Raw genomic sequence first — 27,321 nt, 5'->3', positions numbered from 1 at the left:
CAGACCCAGCTGGAATATGTGAACAGCAGAGGGCACTGGATGGTGTGACAGGTCATGAGATCTGCTTTGTTATATCCCAGATGACTTGAATATTGCAACTTCTATCAGGAGCAATTTCAGCAGCAAGGACAAGGAAAGAGCCACGGGGAATATCCCTCCAAAAGCTCTCAGTGTGTTTAGCATCTTAGCAAGCCCTGAATGCCACTCAATTTCCCCTAGAATTCTACTATGCCACTCTATTCCACCTATATATTGTTGCTTACCTTTAATATAATATACAGATTAACTTTAATGGATTTAATTGATGACTGGGAGAACACTTCCATTATCAGAACATCCATGAGACACTTTTAAAGGATATGGGTCTGTTTTATCTTTCAAAGATCGATCTACCTACTTTGAACTATACATTGATTAAACTCTGCTATAGCTGACTTCGTGTGCATGTGGCTTTGTGTATAATATGTGGATCAGTCTGGGAGAGAAAATGTGAGAGAACAGGAAATTTTTGAGAAGAAAAGATGGGAAGAGAAGAAAAGCTGTTGCAATTGGTGCCTTCTAACCAGACAGCAGTTTTCTAAACAAAATACATTTAAACAAATTCCTATATATTCTTTAATGAATAAGTATATGTTTTTGGGGATAAAGGAAATGAAAGTCCACATGTTTACTATAGCAGTTAAATGATATTACTAATTTAAAATTTAAGCATTATAGCCCTAATTCAATAAAGTGGAAATCTACATTGAAAGCATTTTTGCACATGTGATATATACAACCCTTTACAAATCATAAATGTTGAAAAAATACAGTAAAAAAGCTGACAATTACAAATATAATACACAACTAGATTCATGTGACATTGCAAAAGTTATCTCCAGATACTTTACCCTTTATTTCTATAACCAAGACAACTTTATGAATAAATCACATTTTAGAAACCTATAGGAAAGCATACATTGATTAGAAAAAAAGTTTCATGATCTTACCTAAGTTGATAAGTTATATCTAACAGGACTCGTGTCCATGAACATTACCAGAACATGGTTATACAGATTAGGTTATAATGAAGATAAGCTTGATCCAGTTTCTGAAAGTTAAACTATATACTCTAATTCATTCAGAAAATTAATCAATCACAGCAATGAAGGAATCCTCTTCCTATTAATTACATTCCATAAAGCCTTCTTCACTTCGCTGTTCCGGAGACTGTAGATCAGAGGATTCAACATGGGGATCACCACAGTGTAGAACACGGAAGCTAGTTTGTCCTGAGTCAGGGAGTAGCTGGAAGTAGGTCTCAGATAAGTGTAGATGGAGGTGGAATAGAAGAGGATGACGGCTGTCAGGTGAGACGCACACGTGGAGAACGCTTTGCGCCTCCCCGCCCCTGCATGCACACGGAAGATGGAGAAGAGAAGGTAGGAGTAGGAGGTGAGGGTCACCAGCAGACTTCCAACGATACTCACACCAGCGAATATGGACAAGATACTTTCATACAGGCGTGTGTCAGAACATGAGAGCTTAAAAAGTGGGGGGCTGTCACAGAAGAAGTGATGAATGACTTTGGAACTGCAGAAAGGAAAGTTGCTTATACAACTTGTGAGAACCATGGAGTTCAACAGACCTGTTGTAAAAGCCCCTGTGGCCATTTTCAGGCAGACCTTCCTGGACATGATCAAGGAGTAATTAAGAGGGTTGCATATGGCCACATAGCGGTCATAGGCCATTAACCCAAAAAGGATGCATTCAGTTGTGGCCAAGGCTGTAAAGAAATACATCTGCAAAAAGCAGCCAGCAAAGGAGATGGTTTTCTTCTCTGATAAAAAATCTACCAGCATCTTTGGGGTGATGGTGGATGAATAACAAACATCCACAAAGGACAAGTTAGCCAGGAAGAAATACATGGGTGTGTGAAGTCGGGAAACAGCTCTGATTAAGAGAATCATTCCAACATTCCCCACAACTGTAAGTGTATAAATCACAGAAAAAAGGCAAAATAGGGTAATCTGTAACTCCAATGAATCTGCCAAACCCAACAGGATGAACTCAGTGAGCAACGTATAATTTTTTCTGGCCATTTATTACAGAAATTTTATGCTTAAACTTGAATTCACTCTAAATATTTTCCTCTCAAAAGGTTACAGGTAGTAGTAGGCCTAATAAAATTAGTCACACATGAAAAAAAAAATCTAGGATAACAGAGCACAATATATAGAAAAAGTGAAGCAAGAAGAAAATTAGTGAAAAAGTGAATAAGCATTGTTCTTAGTCGCTCAGTCATGTCTGACTCTTTGTGACCCCATGGACTGCAGCCCAACAGGCTCCTCTGTCCATGGGATTTTCGGAAGCAAGAATATTGGAGTGGGTTGCCATTTCCTTCTCTAAGAACAAGCATTGGAATTTATTAAACAATTCTCCATGTTTAAATACATCTGGGTTGAAGGATTCTCAAATTATTGTGCTAAATACACATATTTCACTTCAGTTTCTGCAAATGCAATATATATATTCTATACTTTCTCTTCTAGCCTACATCCAAAATGCAAAGTACCAAACTTTTCTAGCTGAAGTCTCTCCCATGGTCTGAACAGGTATGTGAGTTTAAATCAATGCAATTTTTTCTCCTCAGGACCACTCTATATATTCTGCAACTCTAAAATCTATGAAAGTAATTAGCCTCCAATTAAAATAAATAAATTTAAAAAAATCTGTGCATCAACACTTGAAAATCAACGATAACCCTATATGCAAAACAGAAAAAGAGACACAGAAGTACAGAACAGACTTTTGAACTCTGTTTGAGAAGGTGAGGGTGGGATGTTTTGAAAGAACAGCATGTATATTATCTATGGTGAAACAGATCACCAGCCCAGGTGAGATGCATGAGACGAGTGCTCAGGCCTGGTGCACTGGGAGGACCCAGAGGAGTCGGGTGGAGAGGGAGGTGGGAGGGGGGATCAGGATGGGGAATACGTGTAACTCTATGGCTGATTCATGTCAATGTATGACAAAACCCACTGAAATGTTGTGAAGTAATTAGCCTCCAACTAATAAAACAAAATAAATAAAAAAAAAAAAAAAAAAAAAAAAAAAAAAAAAAAAAGAAAATCACTTCTCTATTCCCCACGCAGTAAAAAAAGTCCATTTCAAATAATCACCATTTTGACATTTATCATACTCATAAACATGATTTTGTCATGTTTTAAATTAAGCCAACGTCTTTCATTTCAAAGCGCGCTATCAAATTAATGCAATGCATTACTATTAGCACACACTGTACCTGTCCCCATCAGTCAATGGCAGCGCCAAGTGCTTAGCAGCATCCTTCCCGTTACTCACTTGTCTAGTTTATTGTTTTCTTTTTTTATTAGAAAGCCAAATAACTCAGTTGAGGCACAAAAGTGAAATGAAGATTTTCATTTTCTAAATGAAATGAAAAGCAGAGAAATTTGAAATTACCTCTTCGTAAAAATCTGAGACACTCAGCATATACACATTGCTGCCTTCTATTTTGTCTTCCGTGAAGAAGACTGGGTAACCATGAGGATGGGATTACAGGTCTTGATTGTGGTATCAGTCCTCTAAAGGCATAAACTCTAATCTCAGAGGTAGTTAAAATAAGATCACATGCAGTTAGATGCAGTCAAACGGGATGTGGATCCTGCATCCTCATGTGATTATTGATCTCTTTGTTACCTTAATGTTTCCCCAATGTTTATAAGATATTAACTTTAATTGGCTGTTTAATTGCTTCCTTGTAGCTTTAGCATATTCCAAAAGGGTGCAGAGCCCACTACCAAGTTATTATTTTTCCTTTTCTGTTTGAGTTTATGTGTGTTCATGTGTGTGTTCACACCTCCCTTGTCTCAGTGAGTTTAGCCTTTATTCCAACTCAGTAATTGAGTGAAATAAATAAGAAAATGACCCTCACTTCAACCCTTTTTAAAAACCCTTTTAAATACTCTGATTAAATAAGACAATATATTAAAAAAACATACTTTAAAAATTCTGTAATTACATTTGTTTGTTGAAATTGTCTGTGATTCTGATCTTACAAAGAATTTAAACTACAAATATTCCATACCAAACACACAAATCACAAAGAGAAATGAATCACACTAGGTGTCCATATGAAGACAGTCTGTTTGCAGAGAGAAATAAATAAGTCATGGCAACATATTCTAGTTCAAACTCCAAGGTAGTAGAAATAAAAATTGAAATAAATAAATAGGATCTAGTGAAACATATAAGCCTTTGCCAGCATACAAAACCATAAGCAAAATGCAAAGAAAACTTAGGACTGTGTAAAAACTTTTGCAAACCATGCAAATGACAAGGGCTTAATTTCCAAAATCTACAAACAGCCCATGTAACTCAATAACAACAACACAGCAAAATAGAAAACAGTCCAAGAAAAAATTGACAGGACCTGATTAGACATTTCTACAAAGAAAACATACAGATGACCAACAGACACATGAAAAGATGCTCAACAGCAAGAGTTGTTAGTGAAAGGTAAATCAAAACTACAATGAGGTGTCACCTCACACCAGTCAATATAGCCACCATTAAAAAACAAACAAAAAAATCTACAAATAATAGATGCTAGAGAGCTGATGGAGAATAGGAAATTCTAGTACATTGTTGGTAGGAATGCAAACTGGTGCAGCCACTTTGGAAATCTTATTAAAGTTCCTTAAAGATAAAAAATAGAATTACCAAATGATCTAGCGATCACAATCCTGGGTATCTATCTGAATAAAACTATAATTCGAAAAGATATATGCTCCTTTATGTTCATAAATGAAGCAACTCAGAAACAGAAAGGCAAATATCCAAATATGGTATGATATTTATATGTGGAATCTAAAAAATGATACAAATGAACTTATTTACCAAACAAAGAGACTCACAAACATAGGAAACAAATTTATAGTTACCAAAGGAAAAAAAGGGTAGGGGGACAAATTTGCAGTTTAGGATTAGCAGATACAAACTATTATTTACGAAATAGATGACCAGCAAGGTCATAGTATGTGTGTGAGTGTGTGCCCGCACGTGCATGCGTATATATACACACAAGGAGCTCTGTTTAATATCCTATGCTGCTGTTCAGTCACTCAGCTGTGTCTGACTCTGCGACTCATGAAATGCAGCATGCCGGGCTTCCCCATCCTTTACCATCTCCCAGAGTTTGTTTAAACTCAAGTCCGTTGAGTCCGTGATGCCACCCAACCATCTCATCCTCTCTTGCCCCCTTCTCCTCCTAAACTCAATCACTCCCAGCATCAGGGTCTTTTCCAATGAGTTGTCTCTTCCCATCAGGTGGCCAAAGTATTGTGGCTTCAGCTTCATCATCAGTTCTTTCAATGAATATTCAGTATTCACTTCCTTTAGAATTAACTGGCTTGCTCTCTTTGCATGCCAAAGGACTGCCAAGAGTCTTCTTGAGTACCACAATTAAAAGGCATCAGTTCTTCAGCACCTAGCCTTCTTTATAGTTCAACTATCCCATCCATACATGATTACTGGAAAAACCATAACTTTGACTATATGGACCTTTATCAGCAGAGTGATGTCTTTGCTTTTTAATACTTTGTCTAGGTTTGCCATAGCTTTCTTTCCAAGGAGCAAGCATCTTTTAATTTAATGGCTTCAGTCACCATCTCACTGAGGAAAATAAGGATGTCTCAAAGCAAATAGTAATAGACAGAATGTTAAAAGGCATATTCAGAGCAAATCACCCAGTTAAAAATAAGATTTTTGAGCCTGAATAAGTGTTCAAAACCAGAGAATCAAATTTGGGAAGACTTTCTTTGCATGCTATGTTGAAGGAAATCTCTGCAGGAGTGATCTTGTATCCAGGAAGTCGGCGAGTCAGTCATGGCTGGAAAATCTCTCTTTGCCACCCTTTATCAATCAGAATAATGGTTCTTCTAAAAACTATATTCTTCTCATGCAGGTAGTATGTTCTGACATGAAAACTAAGTCCAGAAACCAGTTTCTGAAGATGCCCTACCAGCATATATGGAAAATTTGGAAAGCCTTTCTCAAATTAAATGCAACAAATGATCTCTGCTTCTTCCCATTGTTCTCTACAGTCAGCAGAGGTACAACTGCCAGTGAGTTAACATTTTGTGTCTTGAATATGATGCCTCGAATATAATTTTCTCTCAAACACTCATCTTTTAGTGGAACTATCAATAGCAGGCCTGCTACACCATGCTTTTAGTCTTTTCATCTGATAAAGCTAATTTTTTTTTTTTAATATTGTTTTATTAGTTGGAGGCCAATCACTTTACAACATTTCAGTGGGTTTTGTCATACATTGACATGAATCAGCCATATAGTTACATGTATTCCCCATCCCGATCCCCCCTCCCACCTCCCTCCCCACCCGACTCCTCAGGGTCCTCCCAGTGCACCAGGCCCGAGCACCTGACTCATGTATCCCACCTGGGCTGGTGGTCCGTTTCACCATAGATAATATACATGCTGTTCTTTCAAAACATCCCACCCTCACGTTCTCCCCCAGAGTTCAAAAGTCTGTTCTGTATTTCTGTGTCTCTTTTTCTGTTTTGCATATAGGGTTATCGCCACCATCTATCTAAATTCCGTATATATGTGTTAGTATACTGTAATGTTCTTTATCTTTCTGACTTACTTCACTCTGTATAATGGGCTCCAGTTTCATCCATCTCATTAGAACTGATTCAAATGAATTCTTTTTAACGGCTGAGTAATATTCCATGGTGTATATGTACCACAGCTTCCTTATCCATTCATCTGCTGATGGGCATCTAGGTTGCTTCCATGTTCTGGCTATTATAAACAGCACTGTGATGAACATTGGGGTGCACGTGTCTCTTTCAGATCTGGTTTCCTCAGTGTGTATGCCCAGAAGTGGTATTGCTGGGTCATATGGCAGTTCTATTTCCAGTTTTTTAAGAAATCTCCACACTGTTTTCCATAGTGGCTATACTAGTTTGCATTCCCACCAACAGTGTAAGAGGGTTCCCTTTTCTCCACACCCTCTCCAGCATTTATTGCTTGTAGACTTTTGGATAGCAGCCATCCTGACTGGCGTGTAATGGTACCTCATTGTGGTTTTGATAAAGCTAATTTGATGCCTATTAGTTTTCAGGCTATACATTGGGACTAGAGAAAGAAAGTTGAATAATCTCATTGGAAAGAGAAAACATAGGCAATGTTCTGCAAAATTAAAAAGCAACAACAGTTCACAAGACCCATTAATGAATGCTATGTGTTATATCAAACATTTCAATACCCTGAATAGAGGTTGAGATTATTTTTTTTTATTTAAAATGACATCAGACTTTATGTGATATAAAAATAACAGAACATTTACCTATAATATGAAGTCACAGCTAATGGGAAAATAACAGAAATTGAGTGGAGACTGTAATGAATAAGAAACAAATTTTATGAATTAATATTTTTAAATCACAGTCCAATTTTAGTAGGAATTTTCTCAAAGCCACCGTAACATCTTTGTTTCTCAGACAATATACCATAGGGTTAAACATTGGTGTGGCAGTGGTGTAAAAAAGAGAGAGAAATTTGTCCCTTCCTATCAAATGACTGGACTTTGGTCTTAAACATGTAATGAGTCCTGATCCAAAGAATAAAGCCACAACCATGAGATGGGAAGAGCAGGTGGAGAATGCCTTGGCTTGCCCAGTGCTGAAGACAGCTTCAAGATGGTCTCAACTATTCTCATATAAAATCTAAGAATCAACATAAAAGGAATAGTGACAACTAGAACAGCAATCACATAAACTAATATCTCAATCATAAAAGTGTCCCCACAGGCAAGGTTAAACACTGGATATACATCACAGAAGAAGTGATTCAACTGGTTAGAGCCACAGAAGGTTAGAGAGATCTGGTAAGTAAATCCTATGCATGCAGTGATTCCACTGACCCAACTGCCAGCAGCCAGTTGGACACACAGCCTACTGTTCACGAGGAGAGAATGCAGCAGTGGGTTGCAAATGACGACACACCTGTCACAAGCCATGGAAGTCAGAGGAAGGCACTCAGTGACCCCAAACACCAGAAAGAAATACATCTGAGAAGCACAGGCTAGAAAGGATATATTTCTAGATTCTCCACTGAGATCTGCTAATAACCTGGGGACAGTGACTGATACATAGCATATTTCTAAGGAAGAAAAATCCCCTAGGAAAAAAATACATGGGAGTCTGGAGGGAAGGATCCATCTTGGTTATTATAAAAATGAGACTATTTCCCATCAGAATAATTCTATACATGATTAAAAGCATCCCAAAAAGAAATCCTTGAAGGTCAGAAATATCAGAGAAGCCAAGCAAGATGAACTCCACCAATGTAGTCTGCTTCCACTCTGGTGGATTTTATCCTCTGGATTCCATCTGTGAATTAAAGACCCAATCAAAAATTGGGCCAAAGAACTAAACAGACATTTCTCCAAAGAAGACATACAGATGACTAATAAACACATGAAAAGATGCTCAACATCACTCATTATCAGAGAAATGCAAATCAAAACCACAATGAGGTACCATCACACACCAGTCAGAATGGCTGCTATCCAAAAGGCTACAAGAAATAAATGCTGGAGAGGGTGAGAAGTAAAGGGAACCCTCTTACACTGTTGGTAGGAATGCAAACTAGTACAGCCACTATGGAGAGCAGTGTGGAGATTCCTTAAAAAACTGGAAATAGAACTGCCATATGACCCAGCAATCCCACTGCTGGGCATACACACTGAGGAAACCAGAATTGAAAGAGACACGTGCACCCCAATGTTCATCGCAGCGCTGTTTACAATAGCCAAGTCATGGAAGCAACCTAGATGGCCATCAGCAGATGAATGGATAAGGAAGCTGTGGTACATATACACAATGGAATAGTGCTCAACCATTAAAAAGAATTAATTTGAATCAGTCCTAATGAAGTGAATGAAACTGGAGCCCATTATACAGAGTGAAGTAAGCCAGAATGTGAAACACCAATACAGTATACTCATGCATATATATGGAATTTAAAAAGATGGTAATGATAACCCTGTCTGCAAGACAGCAAAAGAGACACAGATGTATTGAACAGTCTTTTGGACTCTGTGGGTGAAGGCGAGGGAAGGATGGTATGGGAGAATGGCATTGAAATATGTAAATTATCATACGTGAAAAGAATCGCCAGTCCAGGTTCGATGAATGATACAGGGTGCTCGGGGCTGGTGCACTGGGATGACCCAGAGGGATGGGATGGGGAGGCAGGTTGGGGGGGGGGTGTTCAGGATGGGGAACATGTGTACACCCATGGAGGATTCAAGTAAATGTATGGCAAAACCAATACAGTGTTGTACAGTAAAATAAATAAATAAAAAAATGTTTAAAGTCACTCAGATGCACCCTGTCCAGCAGTAAAACCAGACAAAATAATTCAATGATTTCAAATCAATTCACATGATAGCTACCCATTTTTTTTTGTTGTATTTTTGTTGATACATCAAATCCAGCATCCTAAAATACCACAATGTAAAAATAAAAAATAATCTTAGACTTTCTTTTGGCTCACATTAAAGATTATGGGTTTGTGAGTAACAGTAAAACAGACAACAACAAAAACAAAAATATGTTGTGTAGCCTATTTTTAGGATAAGAATTGCTCTAGGTAACAGAGGGCCCTTTCTTCTGAAAATGCTTCTACTTATATTTTACATGTCAGACCTTGAAAGGTAATTAGATAATTCTGAGGTCTTTAGCAGCAATTAAATAAGAAAAAGAGAAAAAATGGGTAAAGAAATTTGATCATAATAGCCACAGGTCTGACAACAGACAAATGCAAAGTCAGCTTTTGCATATGTTTCTACCTCCAGATATATATATGAGTATGCATGTATACTTATGAAACTGCATAGATATTGTGAATATGCAAAATGCATTATAGACATGTGAAGGTCATTTAATATCTATTTAAAATACCTATGTCTGGATAATTACCAGAAAGCAAGTGCGAAATGCAGCATCTCACTCACAGTCATAAAAACGAGAGTCTGATTTCTTGTGGTTACAGCCTGCATATTTCAAGTTCAGGAGGTTTATCTCATTAATGAATTTGACTGAAAGGAAGTTTTTTATTCTTTTTTCATTTCTTAATTATAAAGAATACACTGCTATAAAGTAAGCTGGTGAAAATACTTGCTGCTTACCTTTTTTTTTTTAATGTTGTGAAGAAGTCACTATGCCATTCTCTTTTATAATGAATATTGCCCTATGTAATATACATGTCTGGTTTGGATTATTCAAGTAACTAATTCAATCCTTACTATTTTCCCTTGAAGCTCATACCTTAAATCAATTAGTGCACTTAAATAGAAATGGTCTGTTTTTACCATGGAGACATCTCTTCATGACAAACTCCAATTTTAACCTCAATAAGCTGTTTATTGAGACAACTTAAGAAGTAAACACAGCCTCCTCCAAGTCAATTAGTGCTGCAACAGTTTCTCTCTCTATGGAATATGGTCTGGGGAGCACTAGCTACCTACCCACGCCCCCTTATGTGTCTCCAAGTACTCTATGTCTTTGGAGAGTAGGGTAATTTTCCTCCTAGGTAAAGCTGTTTAAGATATTCACAGTCTTATCTTGGGCAGTATCTATTTATGCAATCAGTGCATACAAAATTTAAAAGTATTAAAATACCATTCTTTAACCACACAGAAAGGAATTTGGAAATTATCTAGAATTCACCCATCATCTAGTCTGTTATGAGTTAAGGTCCTCTCTTCACACCATATATAGAATTTATCTTTAGTTGAAAGTTACATACATATGAGAGATTGTAGTGTTACTTTTTTGCACTATGAATCTTTGCTAAACTATGTAAAATAATTCATGCATTCAGCCTTTATTTATTGAATCATAAAGTAAAACCTAATCACCTCAGTTAGATTAACTGTAACTCAATGATGGACCATAGCCTTGTTTAACTCAATGAAGCTATGAGCTATGTGTTGTACGGCCATCCAAGGTGGACAGATCATGGTGGAGAGTTCTGAAAAAGTGTGGTCCACTGGAGAAGCGAATGGCAAACCACTTTAGTATTCTTATCTGGAGAACCCATTGAACAGTAAGAATAGGCAAAAAGAAGGGACACTGAAAGATGAACTCCCCAGAATGGTAGGTGCTCAATATGTTACTGGAGATTAGTGGAGAAACGACTCCAGAAAGAATGAAGAGACAGAGCCAGAGCAAACACAACACCCAGCTGTGGGTGTGACTGGTGATAGAGGCAAGGTTCAATGCTATAAAGAGCCATATGGCATAGCAACCTGGAATGTTAAGTCCATGAATCAAGGCAGATTGGAGGTGGTCAAACAGGAGATGACATTAGGAATCAGCAAAAAAAAAAAAAAAAATGGATTGAATGGGTGAATTTAACTCAGATGACCATTATATCTACTAGTGTAGGCAAGAATCCCTTAGAAGATGGAGTAGCCATCATAGTCAACAAAAGAGTCTGAAATGCAGTACTTGGATGCAGTCTCAAAAATGACAGAAAGATCTCTGTTCATTTCCAAGCAAGCCATTCAATATCACAGTTATCCAAGTCTATGCCCCGACCAGTAATTCTGAAGAAGCTTTAGTTGAACAGTTCTATGAAGACCTACAAGATCTTCTAGAACTAATACCAAAAAAGATACCATTTTCATTATAAGGGACTGGAATGCAAAAGTAGGAAGTCAAGAAACACCTGGAGTAATAGCCAAATTACTGAAAGAAGCAGGGCAAAGCTTAATACAGTTTTGTCAAGAGAATGCACTAGTCATAGCAAGCATACTCTTCCAACAATACAAGAGAAGACTCTACACATGGACATCACCAGATGGTCAACACCAAAATCAGATTGATTTTATTCTTTGCAGCCAAAGATTGAGAAGCTCTATACAGTCAGCAAAAATAGGACCAGGAGCTGATTGTGACTCAGATCATGAACCCCTTATTGCCAAATTCAGACTTAAATTGAAGATAGTGGGGAAAACCAATAGGCCATGCAGGTAGGACCTAAATCAAATCCCTTATGATTATACAGCAGAACTGAGAAATAGACTTAAGGGACTAGATCTGGTAGACAGAGTATCTGAGGAACTATGGACAGAGGCTCTTGACATTGTATAGGAGACAGGGATCAAGACCAACCCCAGGAAAAAGAAATGCAAAAAAGCAAAGTGGCTGTCAGAGGAGGCCTTACAAATAGCTGTGAAAAGAAGAGAAACCAAAAGCAAAATAGAAAAGGAAATATATACCCATTTGAATGCAGAGTTCCAAAGAATAGCAAGGAGAGATAAGAAAGCCTTCCTCAGAGATCAATGCAAAGAAATAGAGGAAAACAATAGAATGAGAAAGACTAGAGATCTCTTCAAGAAAATCAGAGATACCAAGGGAGTATTTCATGCAAAGATGGACTCAATATAGGACAGAAATGGTATGGACCTAACAGAATCAGAAGATATTTAGAAGAGGTGACAAGAATACACAGAAGAACTATACAAAAAAGATCTTCATGGCCCAGATAATCACAATGGTGTGATCACTCACCTAGAGCCAGACATCCTGGAATGTGAAGTCAAGTGGGCCTTAGGAAGTATCACTACAAACAAAGCTAGTGGAGGTGATGGAATTCCAGTTGAGATCTTTCAAATCCTGAAAGATGATGCTGTGAAAGTGCTGCACTCAATATGTCAGCAAATTTGGAAAACTCAGCAGTGGACACAGGACTGGAAAAGATCAGTTTTCATTCCAATCCCAAAGAAAGGTAATGCCAAAGAATGCTCAAACTACCACACAATTGCACACATTTCAAACGCTAGTAAAGTAATGCTCAAAACTCTCCAAGTAAGGCTTCAACAATACGTGATCCATGAACTTCCAGATGTTCAAGCTGGATTTAGAAAAGACAGAGGAACAAGAGATCAAATTGCCAATATCTGCTGGATCATCAAAAAAGCAAGAGAGTTCCAGAAAAAGATCTATTTCTGCTTTATTGACTATGCCAAAATCTTTGGCTGTGTGGATCACAATAAAGTCTGGAAAATTCTGATAGAGATGCAAATACCAGACCACCTGACCTGCCTTCTGAGAAATTTGTATGCAGGTCAGGAAGCAACAGTTAGAACTGGATAAGAAACAATAGACTAGTTCCAATTTGGAAAAGGAGTACATCAAAGTTGTAAATAGTCACCCTGCTTATTTAACATATATGCAGAGTACATCATAGGAAACGCTCGGCTGGATGAAGCACAAGCTGGAATCAAGATTGCCGGGAGAAATATCAATAACCTCAGATATGCAGATGACACCATCCTTATGGCAGAAAGTGAAGAAGAACTAAAAAACCTCTTGATGAAACTGAAAGAAATGAGTGAAAAAGTTGGGTTAAAGCTCAACATTCTGAAAACTAAGATCATGGCATCTGGTCCCATCACTTCATGACAAATAGATTGGCAAATAGGAGAAACAGTCACTGACTTTATTTTTCTGGGCTCGAAAATCATTGCAGATGGTGATTGCAACCATGAAATTGAAAGAGGTTTACTCCTTGGAAGGAAAGTTATGACCAACCTAGACAGCATATTAAAAGCAGAGACATTACTTTTCAACAAGGTTATCTAGTCAAGGCTATGGTTTTTCCAGTGGTTATGTATGGATGTGAGAGTTGGACTATAAAGAAAGCTGAGCTCAGAAGAATTGATCCTTTTGAACTGTGGTGTTGGAGAAGACTCTTGAGAGTCCCTTGGACTGCAGGGACATCCCACCAGCCCATTCTAAAGGAGATCAGTCCTGGGTGTTCTTTGGAAGGACTGATGTTGAAGCTGAAGCTCCATTATTTTGGCCATCTGATGGGAAGAGCTGACTCATTTGAAAAGACCCTGATGCTGGGAAAGATTGAGGGCAGGAGGAGAAGGGGACAACAGAGGATGAGATGGTTGGATGGCATCACCGACTTAATGGACATGAGTTTGGGTAAACTCTGGCAGTTGGTGATGGACAGGGAGGCCTGGCATGCTGCAGTCTATGGGATCACAAGGAGTCAGACATGATTAAGTGACTGAACTGAACTAAATCATATATAATGTGTACTCTTCCATTGCTAGTAGTGAGGAAAATGTCTGAGAGATGTTATGACAGAGCAACACAATACACTTTAGTGCACCAAAGTTGGAAGCAGACAGACCACTTAAGATGTGGTTGCAATAACCCATTTGGGAAACTAGGGATGATATGGTACGTATATTGTGAGAAATGGTCACAGCATCTACATACAGTTTCTTTCCAAACTTGTTTCTTTGTTTTCATTCTCAATTTTATCATACATAAAATCAACCACCAGAGAAAATATGATGTATTTATATTTCTTCATCGATTTAACCTACATTAGTCAGTCATCAAATTATGCTTACTGTTTCTTCTAAAGATTAATTAATTTCACTCATTTCCTCCTATTTTTATGGGAATTTTAAAAATTTATATTTTTGTATACTTTTTATATTGAAACATGCTTTATACAACTTTATTTTTCATACTTAATTTTCATCAATCTCTTCTCTTTCAAAGACAGTATTTTTTCTATGAGGTAGATAAAATCATGTCATTTCTCTCCTTAATTCCCTTCACTATCTCTCCTTGGTTCTCATGATTGTATCATACACCATGAAAGAGACTGAAACACCACTAACAATGCAGTTCTCCTTCATTTATCTTTTTCCACAGAAACCCAAATGCTTTTCCGGTTTCTCGTTCCACTTGCTTGACTCAGTTCTTGGCAATGAAATAGGAAAGAACACATTCAGAATGATCCTAGAAACTATGGAGCTGACCAGTATCAGAGCCACCTGACCCTGAATGATTGTTAAGAGTGGAGCTGTACACTGGAGAAGACACGAGTCTGAGGAAACCCCGGGAGATAGTGAAGGACAGGGAAGCGAGGTGTGCTGCAGGCCATGGGCTCACAAAGACTTGGACACGAGTGAGCGACTGAACAAAAGCATCACAGGTAGCTTCCCCTAAACCTGGGATGTTGTCTTGGAATCCCTTCTTTAGAGCCCTCAGGTCTTCGAATTATAGGAGTTTCCTATCTATGTCATAGTTCAACCAGTTAGTGCAGAGGCATTGTTTTTGTTCTCCTCTCCCTCTGCATAAATTATCCAAGAACATCCTTCACCCTTGCCCCCTCATTCCACGTGGTCATTATATACCACATAACTGCACTCACCTGGCTCCAAGTCACTGGTTCCACAGTGCCTGTTACACCAAACAGCTCAACTAGGCCATTTCCTGCAACTGTGTGAATAAGAACCTAGAGGAAATCTTTCTGTCTTTGCCTCTGTAGTTGTAATTTTTTTGCACTTGGGAATTTTATTCCATTTCCCCCTCCATACTGAATGGACACAACTTGAGCTCTGATATCAGGGATATGAAGTAGAATCATGCATATGTGTAGCAGATCTATGTATTTTAATCTCTCCTGTTTTCCTTTACCAGTGAGTTAATGATTGACACACACAACACAACCACAGTTAATAAATTATATTTAAACATTTTATTTTTTACACTGCAAGGTTTAAGTGATGAGACAATTTCAGGAGATTGAATGTTTTGAACCCAATTTATTAGTTCAGAATTTTTGCTATGCTCATCATCAGGTTGATCTCTTGTTTGCAAAACTTTGAAACCCCATGGCCAATAATTACTACCTTTTTTTTAGTAACAAATCTGAGGAGAATAATATTTATTCTATAACTAAAATATACCAGGGACTATTTTGAGACTTAAGGGTGGTGTCTGGGTACATGCAATGTTTCCATTTTAGGACTAATATTACAGCATTTAAAGAGAATTTCAGCATTTTCCCACCAAAGCTATAAGTTGTATCCCACATTAGCAAAAAATGACCAAATTTCTGTTTTCTGGTGCCACAGTTCTATTTGTCATATGTTCCATATAGTTTTAATAAAATTATTTGCCTTAAGATTGTTCCTATAAAGTTATATAATGTCCAATAAAGCTGTATCTTTGCAACTACATATTTTCATTGTCATTATGTGTACATTAATCTCTACAGATTGAATATTCTCACATCAATTCAATTACTTCATATTAGAATATTTTCTGTACACCTAACTACTTACATTTTACCTTTTTGACATCATATGTTTTCATCTCTGCCCATTGAAATGTGATTATGAATTAATACACTGTGTTTAATTTAATCTGAGCAGTATGAAGTGAAATAAGATTATTTCTTCACTTAATCTCAGTACTAACTTTTACCTAATTTTTCCTTACAAAATGTATAATTTTCAGTTTTCAGTAGACCCATGAAAATTCTGTTATGAAATTTCTGTTTAACAAACTAAATTTAAAAAATCATCATTATACATTAATATCAAACACTTTCTTCACTTATTTTTGCCTAAATTCAGCACTCTGTTTCTTAGTAATATCCCCCTTTTTAGTTATTAATTTGGATTCATGTGGTTACTGAATATGGATTATGTCATTCCTTCCAACTTGCTTACTTACTTTTTTCCATCTTTTCCAAACTGTGACATTCGCAGCTATTATAAGCCTGATTTATCTGACCTAAACACTAATGTAGAGCAAAACAAAGCCAACGATGTAGGTTTCAAACTTCACTACTTTCAGTGAATAAATTACTCATAAACAGTTGAATAAGGCAAAACATGTATTGATAACTGTATATTTGGAAAAGGTGGTAACATTAAACTTTCAAATGAGATAAAGGACTTGGAAAATCAGACAAACAGGAAGCAGTGTGGAGTAGAGCAAACAGGCTCACACAGGCATAAAGGCAGCGGTGGCGCTTTAGTCACTCAGTCGTGTCCGGCTCTTGTGACCCCGTGGACTATGGCCCCCCAGGCTCCTCTGTCCATGGGGCTCTCCAGGCAAGAACACTGGGGTGGGTTGCCTTTCCCTTCTCCAGCGGATCTGCCAGACCCAGGGACTGAACCCAGGTCTCCTGCATTGCAGGCAGATTCTTTACCAACTGAGCTATGAGGGAAGCCCTAATAAGAAAGAACATACAATAATTTTAAAAACACATTTTGCAAAATTTGCAGGTTAAAAATTAGTCTAAATGTATATAAGGAGCTGCTGCTGCTGCTGCTAAGTCACTTCAGTCGTGTCTGACTCTGTGCGACCCCATGGACGGCAGCCCACCAGGCTCCCCCATCCCTGGGATTCTCCAGGCAAGAACACTGGAGTGGGTTGCCATTTCCTTCTCCAATGCATGCATTCATGCTAGGTCGCTTCAGTTGTGTCCGACTCTGACCCTGTGGACAGCATCCCAGCAGACTCCTCTGTCCATGGAATTCTCTAGGCAAGAATACTGGAGTGGGTTGCCATTTCCTTCTCCAGATATAAGGAGCATATCCATTAATTTAAAAAAAAAAAAAAAAAAAAAAAAAACCTCCCAAAGTTTTAAATATTTGCAAGCTTAATTAAACAAGATTAATTAAATGTAGAAGGCTGAGTTAGAGAACAGTGACATGGTCTAAAGGCAATATGTCAAAACACCCAAATCTCAGAATAACTCAATTTCATCCTGAACACCATGTTTCTATTCCTAAGTTTCACTAGAAAGTAAAACATTTAGTGGAAGGAGAAGAATATTAGTATTTATCAGTGAACTATCTTGATCCCAGAAATACCTACGACAGAGAAAGTAGAAAGAGACCAACCAAAGAGCAGCTGGCTGGTGCAGCGGAATGCAGGTGAGTCAGTTAGTGAAGGAGTGAATCTTTGCTGAGACCAGCCTGATGAGCTTGTTGCAGGGCTTCCAGGAACAGAGAAAAAATATGGACCGAGAGCACAGCCCAGGGGTGCAGAGACAAGACGAATTACCCCATGGATGTTCTTCAGACCACAGAGGGCCATGGGCGCTTGACCTGAATGACCGTTTGTGACAGATCATGATCTGTTCTGCCACACCCCAGATAACTTGAGCATCGCAGCCTCTATCAGACACAACTTTGGCAGAAAGAGCAAAGGAAGGCCATGGAGAATTTCCTTCAAAAATTATATGTGAGTTGATCTTTTTAGCAAACCCTGAACCCCACTAACTTTACTCCAGAGTTCTAAAAAGCCAATTTCCATTTCACCTTCATATTATTGCTTAGCTTTAGTATTATGATTAATTTTGATTACTTATTGTTAATTGATAGATTTCCATAATATGTATGTTACATCCATTCAATGTCAACATCTATCAGTAGAGCTAATTAAATTCTGGAGTAGCTAAATGTGTGTGAGGTAGCTTTGAGTGTATAAATCACATGGAAGACAGAAAGTGAGAAAAGAATAGGAAATTTTTGAGAAGGGAAGAGGGCAATAGAAGAAAAACTATTGTAATGGTGCACTCTAATCAGAGAACAGTTTTCTAAATTGCATTCTTTTATATAAATTCATAATTTCTTTATAATGAATATGTTTGTAGAAATAACAGAAATAAAAGTTGATGTGTTTACTATTAAAATGATATTCCTGAATTTTGATTTAAGCATATCCCCAGGAAATTATTCCATGAAATAAAATGGGAATCTATTCAAAACTAAAAATATGTCATATGTGCTATATAAGAATCTATCACAAAACATAAATGGTGAAAACGTACGCACTGGAAAAGATAATCTGAAAATTCTAAGTTCTTTGCTTGGCTAGTTTCATGTGATACTGTCATTTTTGTCTTTAAATACTTAATAACTTCATTCTCTAACCATGATTTCTTTATGAATAAGCACAGATTTTGATAATGCAACAGAAATATAAAATAATCAGGTGAAAGTTTATAATTTTGTAACAGTCTAATACACATTTTATATCAGTCAGTTTATACCCAATTGGATACAAGTACATGAGTAATAATAAAACACTATTAATTAGAAAATATTCTAATGAAATACAGTAAACTTGATCCACACTTTAAAACATCAAAACATGCTCTGTTTAGTCAAGAATATTAAGGCAACAATCCTAGAAATAGAGGGACCATTTTCCTAGTAATGACATTCCATAAAGCCTTCTTTACTTCCTTATTCCGGAAGCTGTAGATCAGAGGATTCAACATGGGGATCACCACTGTGTAGAACACAGAAGCCACTTTGTCCTGATTCAAAGAGTAGCTGGAAGTAGGTCTCAGATAAGTGTAGATGGAGGTGGAATAGAAGAGGATGACGGCTGTCAGGTGAGACGCACACGTGGAGAACGCTTTGCGCCTCCCCGCCCCTGCATGCACACGGAAGATGGAGAAGAGAATGCAGCAGTAGGAGGTGAGGATCACCAGCAGAGCCCCAACCATATTCACACCAGCGAATGTGGAAAAGATGCTTTCTTGCAGGCGTGTGTCAGAACAGGAGAGCTTAAAAAGTGGGGGGCTGTCACAGAAGAAGTGATGGATGACATTGGAACTGCAGAATGGCAAGCTGCTTACATAGCTGGTGTTTACCATGGAGTTCACCAGGCCCGCTGCAAAAGCCCCTGTGGCCATTTTCAGGCAGACCGTCCTGGACATGATCAAGGAGTAAAGGAGAGGGTTGCATATGGCCACATAGCGGTCATAGGCCATTAACCCAAAAAGGATGCATTCGGTTGTGGCCAAGGCTATAAAGAAATACATCTGCAAAAAGCAGCCAGCAAAGGAGATGGACTTCTTCTCTGATAATAGATCTACCAGCATCTTTGGAGTGATGGTGGATGAATAACAAACATCCACAAAGGACAGGTTAGCCAGGAAGAAATACATGGGTGTGTGAAGTCGGAAATCCATTCTGATTAAGAAGATCATCCCAACATTCCCCACAAATGTAAGTGTATAAATCATAGAGAAAAGGCAAAAGAGGATAACCTGTAGCTCCAATGTGTCTGTTAATCCCAACAGAATGAACTCTGTCAGTGAAGTATAATTTTTTCTGGCCATTTATTACAGATATATCATGCTTCAACTTGCATTAGATGGAAACATTTCACTGTTCAATGTTTACATGAAGTAATAGGAATGCTAATGAAGTTAGTGACACATGCGGGGGGGTGGGGAAAGGCTTTGGATAAAAGTGTATAGTAAATAGAGCAACTGAAATAATGTAGAAATTCGTGAAAAAATGAATAAATGCTGAAGTTTATTAAGCGATTCTCTGTATTAAATGTAGGTTGAGGCATCCACAAATCCTTGGTCTAAGTTCACATGTTTCTCTTCAGTTTTGTGCAAATGCAGCATTCATGTTCCATTCTTTCTCCTATTGCCCATATCCAAAATATCAGAACTAACCTTGCTGAAGTCTTTCCCATTCTCTGAGGAGGTTTTTATTTAACTCAAAAGCATTTTTTTCTCACAAAGACGACTCTATATTCCCTCATCTTCAAAATGTATGACTTGCCATCCATACATCAGTTTTATGTTCTCCAAGCAGCAAGCATAGCCTGTTTCAAATAACCAGTATTTTGACACCTATTATATTCTTGAGAATGATTATGTAGCATTTTAAAATTTAACCGCACAACTGTTCTCATTTACAAAACGCGTGACCAGATCAGTGCCCATACTAGCAGTCACTGCACCTGTCCTCAGCAGGGAGCAATAGAGACAGCAGCATGTACCCAATAACATCCTTCCCAGTGCTAATTCATCTGGTCTGCTATTTTCTTTCTTATCAGAATCTTCTCTAATAAGTCAGTTGAGGCATAAAAATTATAGAGAGACAATTTTCATGTTTGAAGTGAAATGAAATCAGAGACAGTATGGATTCTTTCTGTGTAAAAATTTGAGACACGTCTTGAATATATACACAAGCTGGATTTTTTTTTCCTGAAAGAGGGTTGGGTGACAATGGGGACTAGACTATAGCTTTTAATTATGAGTCAATACTCTAATGGCAGAGACTCCATTCTCAAAAGTAATTAAAATATGATCACATACAGGTAAATGGAATCATACACTGTACGGATTTTCATCATAACTTGATTATATATCTCTGTGTTACTTTAAAGTTGCTTTCCAAGGATAAACAATTTTTTTAATTGGCTATTTACTTGCCTATTTTTTGATAATTTTAGCTTATTCCAAAAGGGTACATAACCCACTCCAAAATTATGATTCTCCCCCCGTATGCATATGTGTGAGTGTGTGTCTGTGTGTAAAGGTGTGTATGTAACTCACCACATTTCTGGGTAAGTTTAACCTGAAATCCAACACTGTTTGAGTGAAATAAATCGGAGAAGATGCTGGCTACTAAACTCATGAATATTCTTCCGACCAGTATGAATTATGTGGGCCGCAAAGGGACCTAGATGTCTGAGCTGGATGACAGCATTATGACAGGTCATGAGGTCAGCTTCACCGCATGCCAGTTGACTTGAACATCACAGCTTCTATCAGGTGCCACTTCAGCAGCAAGGTCAAGGCAAGGGCCATGGGGAATTTCTCTCCAAAAACTATATAATAAAGTTACCATCTTAACAAGAGCTGACCCCCTCTCAATTTCCTCCTGAGTTCTATTAAGTCACTCCCATTCCACTTTCATATTAAGACGTGCTTTTAGCATTCAGATTAACTTTAAAGAATTTTGCTGGTAGTCGACAGAAGATTACCATAAGCAGGAAATCCATGAGTCTATTATACAGAATATGTCAGTTTCACCCATTAAACACTGATATGCCTGTTTTGGAACTATGCCCTAATTAAACAAAACTGAGTGTGTGTTCATGTGCTTTGTGTATATGTATCACTCTGGAGAAGAGACTCATAGAAGAATAGGATATGTTGGAGAAGGAAAGAAAAGAATAGAAAAAAGCTGGTCTAACTGTGCTTTTTAGCTAAACAGCTCTTTTCTATATAGAACACTGCACACAGTTCATATTTATATATTAGTGAATATGTATGCATTTGTGGAAACAAAGGAAATAAAAGCTGAAGAGTTTACTATTACATTCAAAATAACATTCTTGAATTTTATTTAAGCTTATGCCCAGGAAATGATTCAGCAAAATAAAATGGAAATATATTATGAATTTAAAATATTTTGCCACCAGTAATATATATCGCTTACAAATCATAAATGGTGAAAACAAAACATCAAAAAAGGGAAAATTCATTAAACAGTTCATTTCATGTGACCTTGTTGCTTTTGTCTCTATATACTTAGTCCTTTATTTCCCTAATCTAAATTTCTTTATAATCTCTATTTTAGGGATCTAGTGAAATATACAGTGATTAGAAGAAAGTTCTATGCTCTTACCTAATGGGGATAAATTATATTTATCAAATAAATGCTGCATAATATTAACTTATATGCAGAGTATATAATGAGAAATGCTGGACTGGATGAAGCACAAGCTGGAATCAAGATTGCAGGGAGAAGTATCAACAATCTCATATATGCAGATGACACCACCCTTATGGCAGAAAGTGAAGAACTAAAGAGCCTCTTGATGAAAGTGGAAGAGGAGAGTGAAAAAGTTGGCTTAAAACTCAACATTCAGAAAACTAAGATCATGGCATCTGTTCCCATCACTCCAAGGCAAATAAATGGGGAAACAGTAACAAAATATTTGGGGGGGCTCCAAAATCACTGCAGATGCTGACTGTAGCCATAAAATTAAAAGATGCTTACTCCTTGGAGGAAAAGTTATGAGCAACCTAGACAGCCTATTAAAAAGCAGAGACGTTACATTTCCAACAAAGGACCGTCTAGTCAAAGCTATGGTTTTTCCAGTAGTCATACATGGATGTGAGAGTTGAACTATAAAGAAAGCTGAATGTCAAAGAATTGATGCTTTTGATCTGTGGTGTTGGAGAAAAGTTTTGAAAGTTCCTTGGACTGCAAGAAGATCCAACCAGTCCATCCTAAAGGAAATCAGTCCTGAATATCCATTGGGAGGAATGATGCTGAAGCAGAAACTCCAATCCTTTGGCCTCCTGATGTGAAGAACTGACTCATTTGAAAAGACTCTGATGCTGGGAAAGATTGAATGTCGAAGGAGAAGGTGATGACAGAGGATGAGATGGTTCGATGGCATCACTGACTCAATGGACATGAGTTTGAGTTTACTCTGGGAGTTGGTGTTGAACAGGGAAGCCTGGCATGCTGCAGTCCATAGGGTCGCAAAGAGTCAGACACGACTGGTCAACTGAACTGAACTGAGTATTAACAGAACATGATTACATAGACAATGCTCTAATGAAAATAAGCTTGACCAGTATTTCAAATTTCAAGACATAGTCCATTTAGTCCTGAAAATGAACCACTCACAAAATAAAGGAACCCTTTTCCTAGTAATTACATTTCATAAACCCTTTTTTTCATCCTTATTTCTGAGGCTGTAGATCAGAGGATTCAACATGGGGATCACCACCATGTAAAACACAGAAGCCAATTAATCCTGAGTCAGGGAGTAGCTGGAAGTAGGTCTCAGATAAGTGTAGATGGAGATGGAATAAATCAGAATTATATCAGTCAGGTGAGGGGCACATGTGAAGAATTCTTTGCACTTTTCCTTCCCTGAATGCATACAAAAGGTGGAGAAGAGAATGTAGGAGTAGGAAGTGAGGATCACCACTGAACTTCTGACTGTATTCACAACAGCTCCTATACATGAGATGATTTCATACAGATATGTGTCTGAAATTGAAAGCTTAATAATTGAAGGAAAGTCACAGAAGTGATGGATAACATTAGAACTGCAGAATGCGAAGCTGCTTCTTCAACTAATTTGAAACATGGAGGTCAGGAGTCCTACAGTGAAAGCCCCTGCGGCCATTTTCAGGCAGGCTCTCCTGGACATGGTCAAGGAGTAAAGGAGAGGGTTGCATGTGGCCACATAGTGGTCATAGGCCATTAACCCAAAAAGGATGCATTCACTTGTGGCCAAGGCCGAAAAGAAGTACATCTGCTCTTACATTTAGATCTTTAATCCATTTTGAGTTTATTTTTGTGTATGGTGTTAGGAAGTGTTCTAGTTTCATTCTTTTACAAGTGGTTAACCAGTTTTCCCAGCACCACTTGTTAAAGAGATTGTCTTTTTTCCATTGTATATCCTTGCCTCCTTTGTCAAAGATAAGCTGTCCATAGGTTCGTGGATTTATCTCTGGGCTTTCTATTCTGTTCCATTGATCTATATTTCTGTCTTTGTGCCAGTACCATACTGTCTTGATGACTGTGGCTTTGTAGTAGAGTCTGAAGTCAGGCAGGTTGATTCCTCCAGTTCCATTCTTCTTTCTCAAGATTACTTTGGCTATTCGAGGTTTTTTGTATTTCCATACAAATTGTGAAATTATTTGTTCTAATTCTGTGAAAAATACCGTTGGTAGCTTGATAGGGATTGCATTGAATCTATAGATTGCTTTGGGTAGAATAGCCATTTTGACAATATTGATTCTTCCAATCCATGAACACGGTATGTTTCTCCAACTGTTTGTGTCCTCTTTGATTTCTTTCATCAGTGTTTTATAGTTTTCTATGTATAGGTCTTTTGTTTCTTTAGGTAGATATACTCCTAAGTATTTTATTCTTTTTGTTGCAATGGTGAATGGTATTGTTTCCTTAATTTCTCTTTCTGTTTTTTCATTGTTAGTGTATAGGAATGGGTATAGACCAGAAACTATAAAACTCCTAGAGGAGAACATAGGCAAAACACTCTCCGACATAAATCACAGCAAGATCTTCTATGACCCACCTCCCAGAATATTGGAAATAAAAGCAAAAATAAACAAATGGGACTTAATGAAAATTAAAAGCTTTTGCACAACAAAGGAAACTATAAGTAAGGTGAAAAGACAGCCCTCAGATTGGGAGAAAATAATAACAAATGAGGAAACAGACAAAGGATTAATCTCAAAAATATACAAGCAACTCCTGAAGCTCAATTCCAGAAAAATAAACGACCCAATCAAAAAATGGGCCAAAGAACTAAACAGACATTTCTCCAAAGAAGACATACAGATGGCTAACAAACACATGAAAAGATGCTCAACATCACTCATCATCAGAGAAATGCAAATCAAAACCACAATGAGGTACCATTACACGCCAGTCAGGATGGCTGCTATCCAAAAGTCTACAAGCAATAAATGCTGGAGAGGGTGTGGAGAAAAGGGAACCCTCTTACACTGTTGGTGGGAATGCAAACTAGTACAGCCACTATGGAAAACAGTGTGGAGATTTCTTAAAAAACTGGAAATAGAACTGCCATATGACCCAGCAATACCACTTCTGGGCATACACACTGAGGAATCCAGATCTGAAAGAGACACGTGCACCCCAATGTTCATCGCAGCACTGTTTATAATAGCCAGGACATGGAAGCAACCTAGATGCCCATCAGCAGATGAATGGATAAGGAAGCTGTGGTACATATACACCATGGAATATTACTCAGCCGTTAAAAAGAATTCATTTGAATCAGTTCTAATGAGATGGATGAAACTGGAGCCCATTATACAGAGTGAAGTAAGTCAGAAAGATAAAGAACATTACAGTATACTAACACATATATACGGAATTTAGATAGATGGTGGCGATAACCCTATATGCAAAACAGAAAAAGAGACACAGAAATACAGAACAGACTTTTGAACTCTGGGGGAGAACGTGAGGGTGGGATGTTTTGAAAGAACAGCATGTATATTATCTATGGTGAAACGGACCACCAGCCCAGGTGGGATACATGAGTCAGGTGCTCGGGCCTGGTGCACTGGGAGGACCCTGAGGAGTCGGGTGGGGAGGGAGGTGGGAGGGGGGATCGGGATGGGGAATACATGTAACTATATGGCTGATTCATGTCAATGTATGACAAAACCCACTGAAATGTTGTAAAGTGATTGGCCTCCAACTAATAAAATAATATTAAAAAAAAAAAAAAAAAAAAAAGAAGTACATCTGCAGAAAGCAGCCAGCAAACGAGATGGTCTTCTTCTCTGATCATAAACCTACCAGCATCTTTGTAGTCATGATGGATGAATAACAAACACCCACAAAGGGACAGCTTAGCCAGGAAAAAGTACATGGGTGTGTGAAGTCAGTAATCAGTCCTGATTAAGAGGATCACCCTAACATTCCCAACTGTAAGTGTGTAAATCACAGAAAAGAGCAAAAAGCGGATAACCTGCTGCTCCAGTGTGTCTGCCAATCCTGAAAAGATGAAATCAGTCAGTGAAAGATAATTTTTTTCTGGCCATTGATTATAAATAACCTAGTGTGTGTGCTTTCAGTCACTAACTTGTGTCTGACTCTTTGTGACCCCATCTGCACTGTAGCACTCCAGGCTTCCCTGTCCTTCACAATCTCCAGGAGTTTGCTTAAATTCATGTCTATTGAGTCAGTGATACTATCTAATCATCTCATCCTCCACCACCCTCTGCCTTTTGCCTTTAATCTTTCCCAGCATCAGCTTGTTGTTGTTGGTTTTTTTAATTCTCTTCCCAGTGAATTGACTTTTTGCATCAGGTGGCCAAAGTATTGCAGCTTCAGCATCAATCCCCCTAGTGAATATTCAGGGTTGATTTCCTTTGGAATTGACTGGTTTGATCTCCTTAGAATTGCCTAGTTTGAGCTCCTTGCAGTCTAAAGGACTCTCAAGAGTCTTCTCCAGCACCTCTCAGTCGTGTCCGACTCTTTGCGACCCCATGAATTGCAGCACGCCAGGTCTTCCTGTCCATCACCAACTCCCAGAGTTTACTGAAACTCATGTCCATCGAGTCGGTGGTGCCAGCCAACCATCTCATCCTCTGTCATCTCCTTCTCTTCCTGTCCCCAGTCCTTCCCAGAATTGTTATTTTTCCAATAAGCCAACTCTTCACTTGAGTTGGCCAAAGTATTGGAGTTTCAGCTTCAACATTAGTCCTTCCGATGAACACCCAGGACTGATCTCCTTTACGATGGACTGGTTGGATCTCCTTGCAGTCCAAGGGACTCTCAAGAGTCTCCTCCAACACCACAGTTCAAAAGCATCTAGTCTACAGCAGTCAGCCTTCTTTATGGTCCAGCTCTTACATCCCCATAGATTATTACTGGATAAACCATAGCTTGGACTATACAGATCTTTGTCTGCTAAATGATGTCTTTGCTCTGATACACTGTTTAGGTTTATCATAGCTTTCCTGCCAATGAATAACATCTTTTAATTTCGACTTAAACTTACATTAGGTGTAAATATTTCCCTTTAAAAAGTTTGCTGGATATAGTAGAAATAGTAATAAATAATATTAATAAATTATTGATAAATATTAACAAAGTACATCAAA

The 27,321-nt window shown here is 38.0% G+C and overlaps 2 protein-coding genes and 2 pseudogenes across 2 annotated transcripts; all 4 read right to left on the bottom strand.

Moving 5' to 3' along the window:
- Positions 1–1,136: 1,136 nt before the first annotated feature.
- LOC136175129 (olfactory receptor 5F1-like) lies at positions 1,137–2,081 on the bottom strand. Its single transcript, XM_065945439.1, has one exon. It carries the CDS (start codon positions 2,079–2,081, stop codon positions 1,137–1,139), a length of 945 nt encoding a protein of 314 aa, XP_065801511.1.
- Positions 2,082–2,732: 651 nt separating this feature from the next.
- LOC136175415 (olfactory receptor 10AG1-like) lies at positions 2,733–17,966 on the bottom strand (annotated as a pseudogene).
- A 1,081-nt stretch (positions 17,967–19,047) lies between these two features.
- Positions 19,048–20,004, bottom strand: LOC136175414 (olfactory receptor 5F1-like). Its single transcript, XM_065945717.1, has one exon. The coding sequence runs from the start codon at positions 20,002–20,004 to the stop codon at positions 19,048–19,050; it is 957 nt and encodes a 318-aa protein (XP_065801789.1).
- Positions 20,005–23,366: 3,362 nt separating this feature from the next.
- On the bottom strand, positions 23,367–27,078 carry LOC136175413 (olfactory receptor 5F1-like; annotated as a pseudogene).
- Between the last annotated feature and the right edge of the window lie 243 nt (positions 27,079–27,321).

This window comes from Muntiacus reevesi, chromosome 9 (assembly GCF_963930625.1).
Source record: "Muntiacus reevesi chromosome 9, mMunRee1.1, whole genome shotgun sequence".
NCBI classification, from domain to species: Eukaryota; Metazoa; Chordata; class Mammalia; order Artiodactyla; family Cervidae; genus Muntiacus; species Muntiacus reevesi.
Note: the sequence above shows the minus strand (reverse complement) of the source record. Positions and strands in the feature narration are given on the sequence as shown.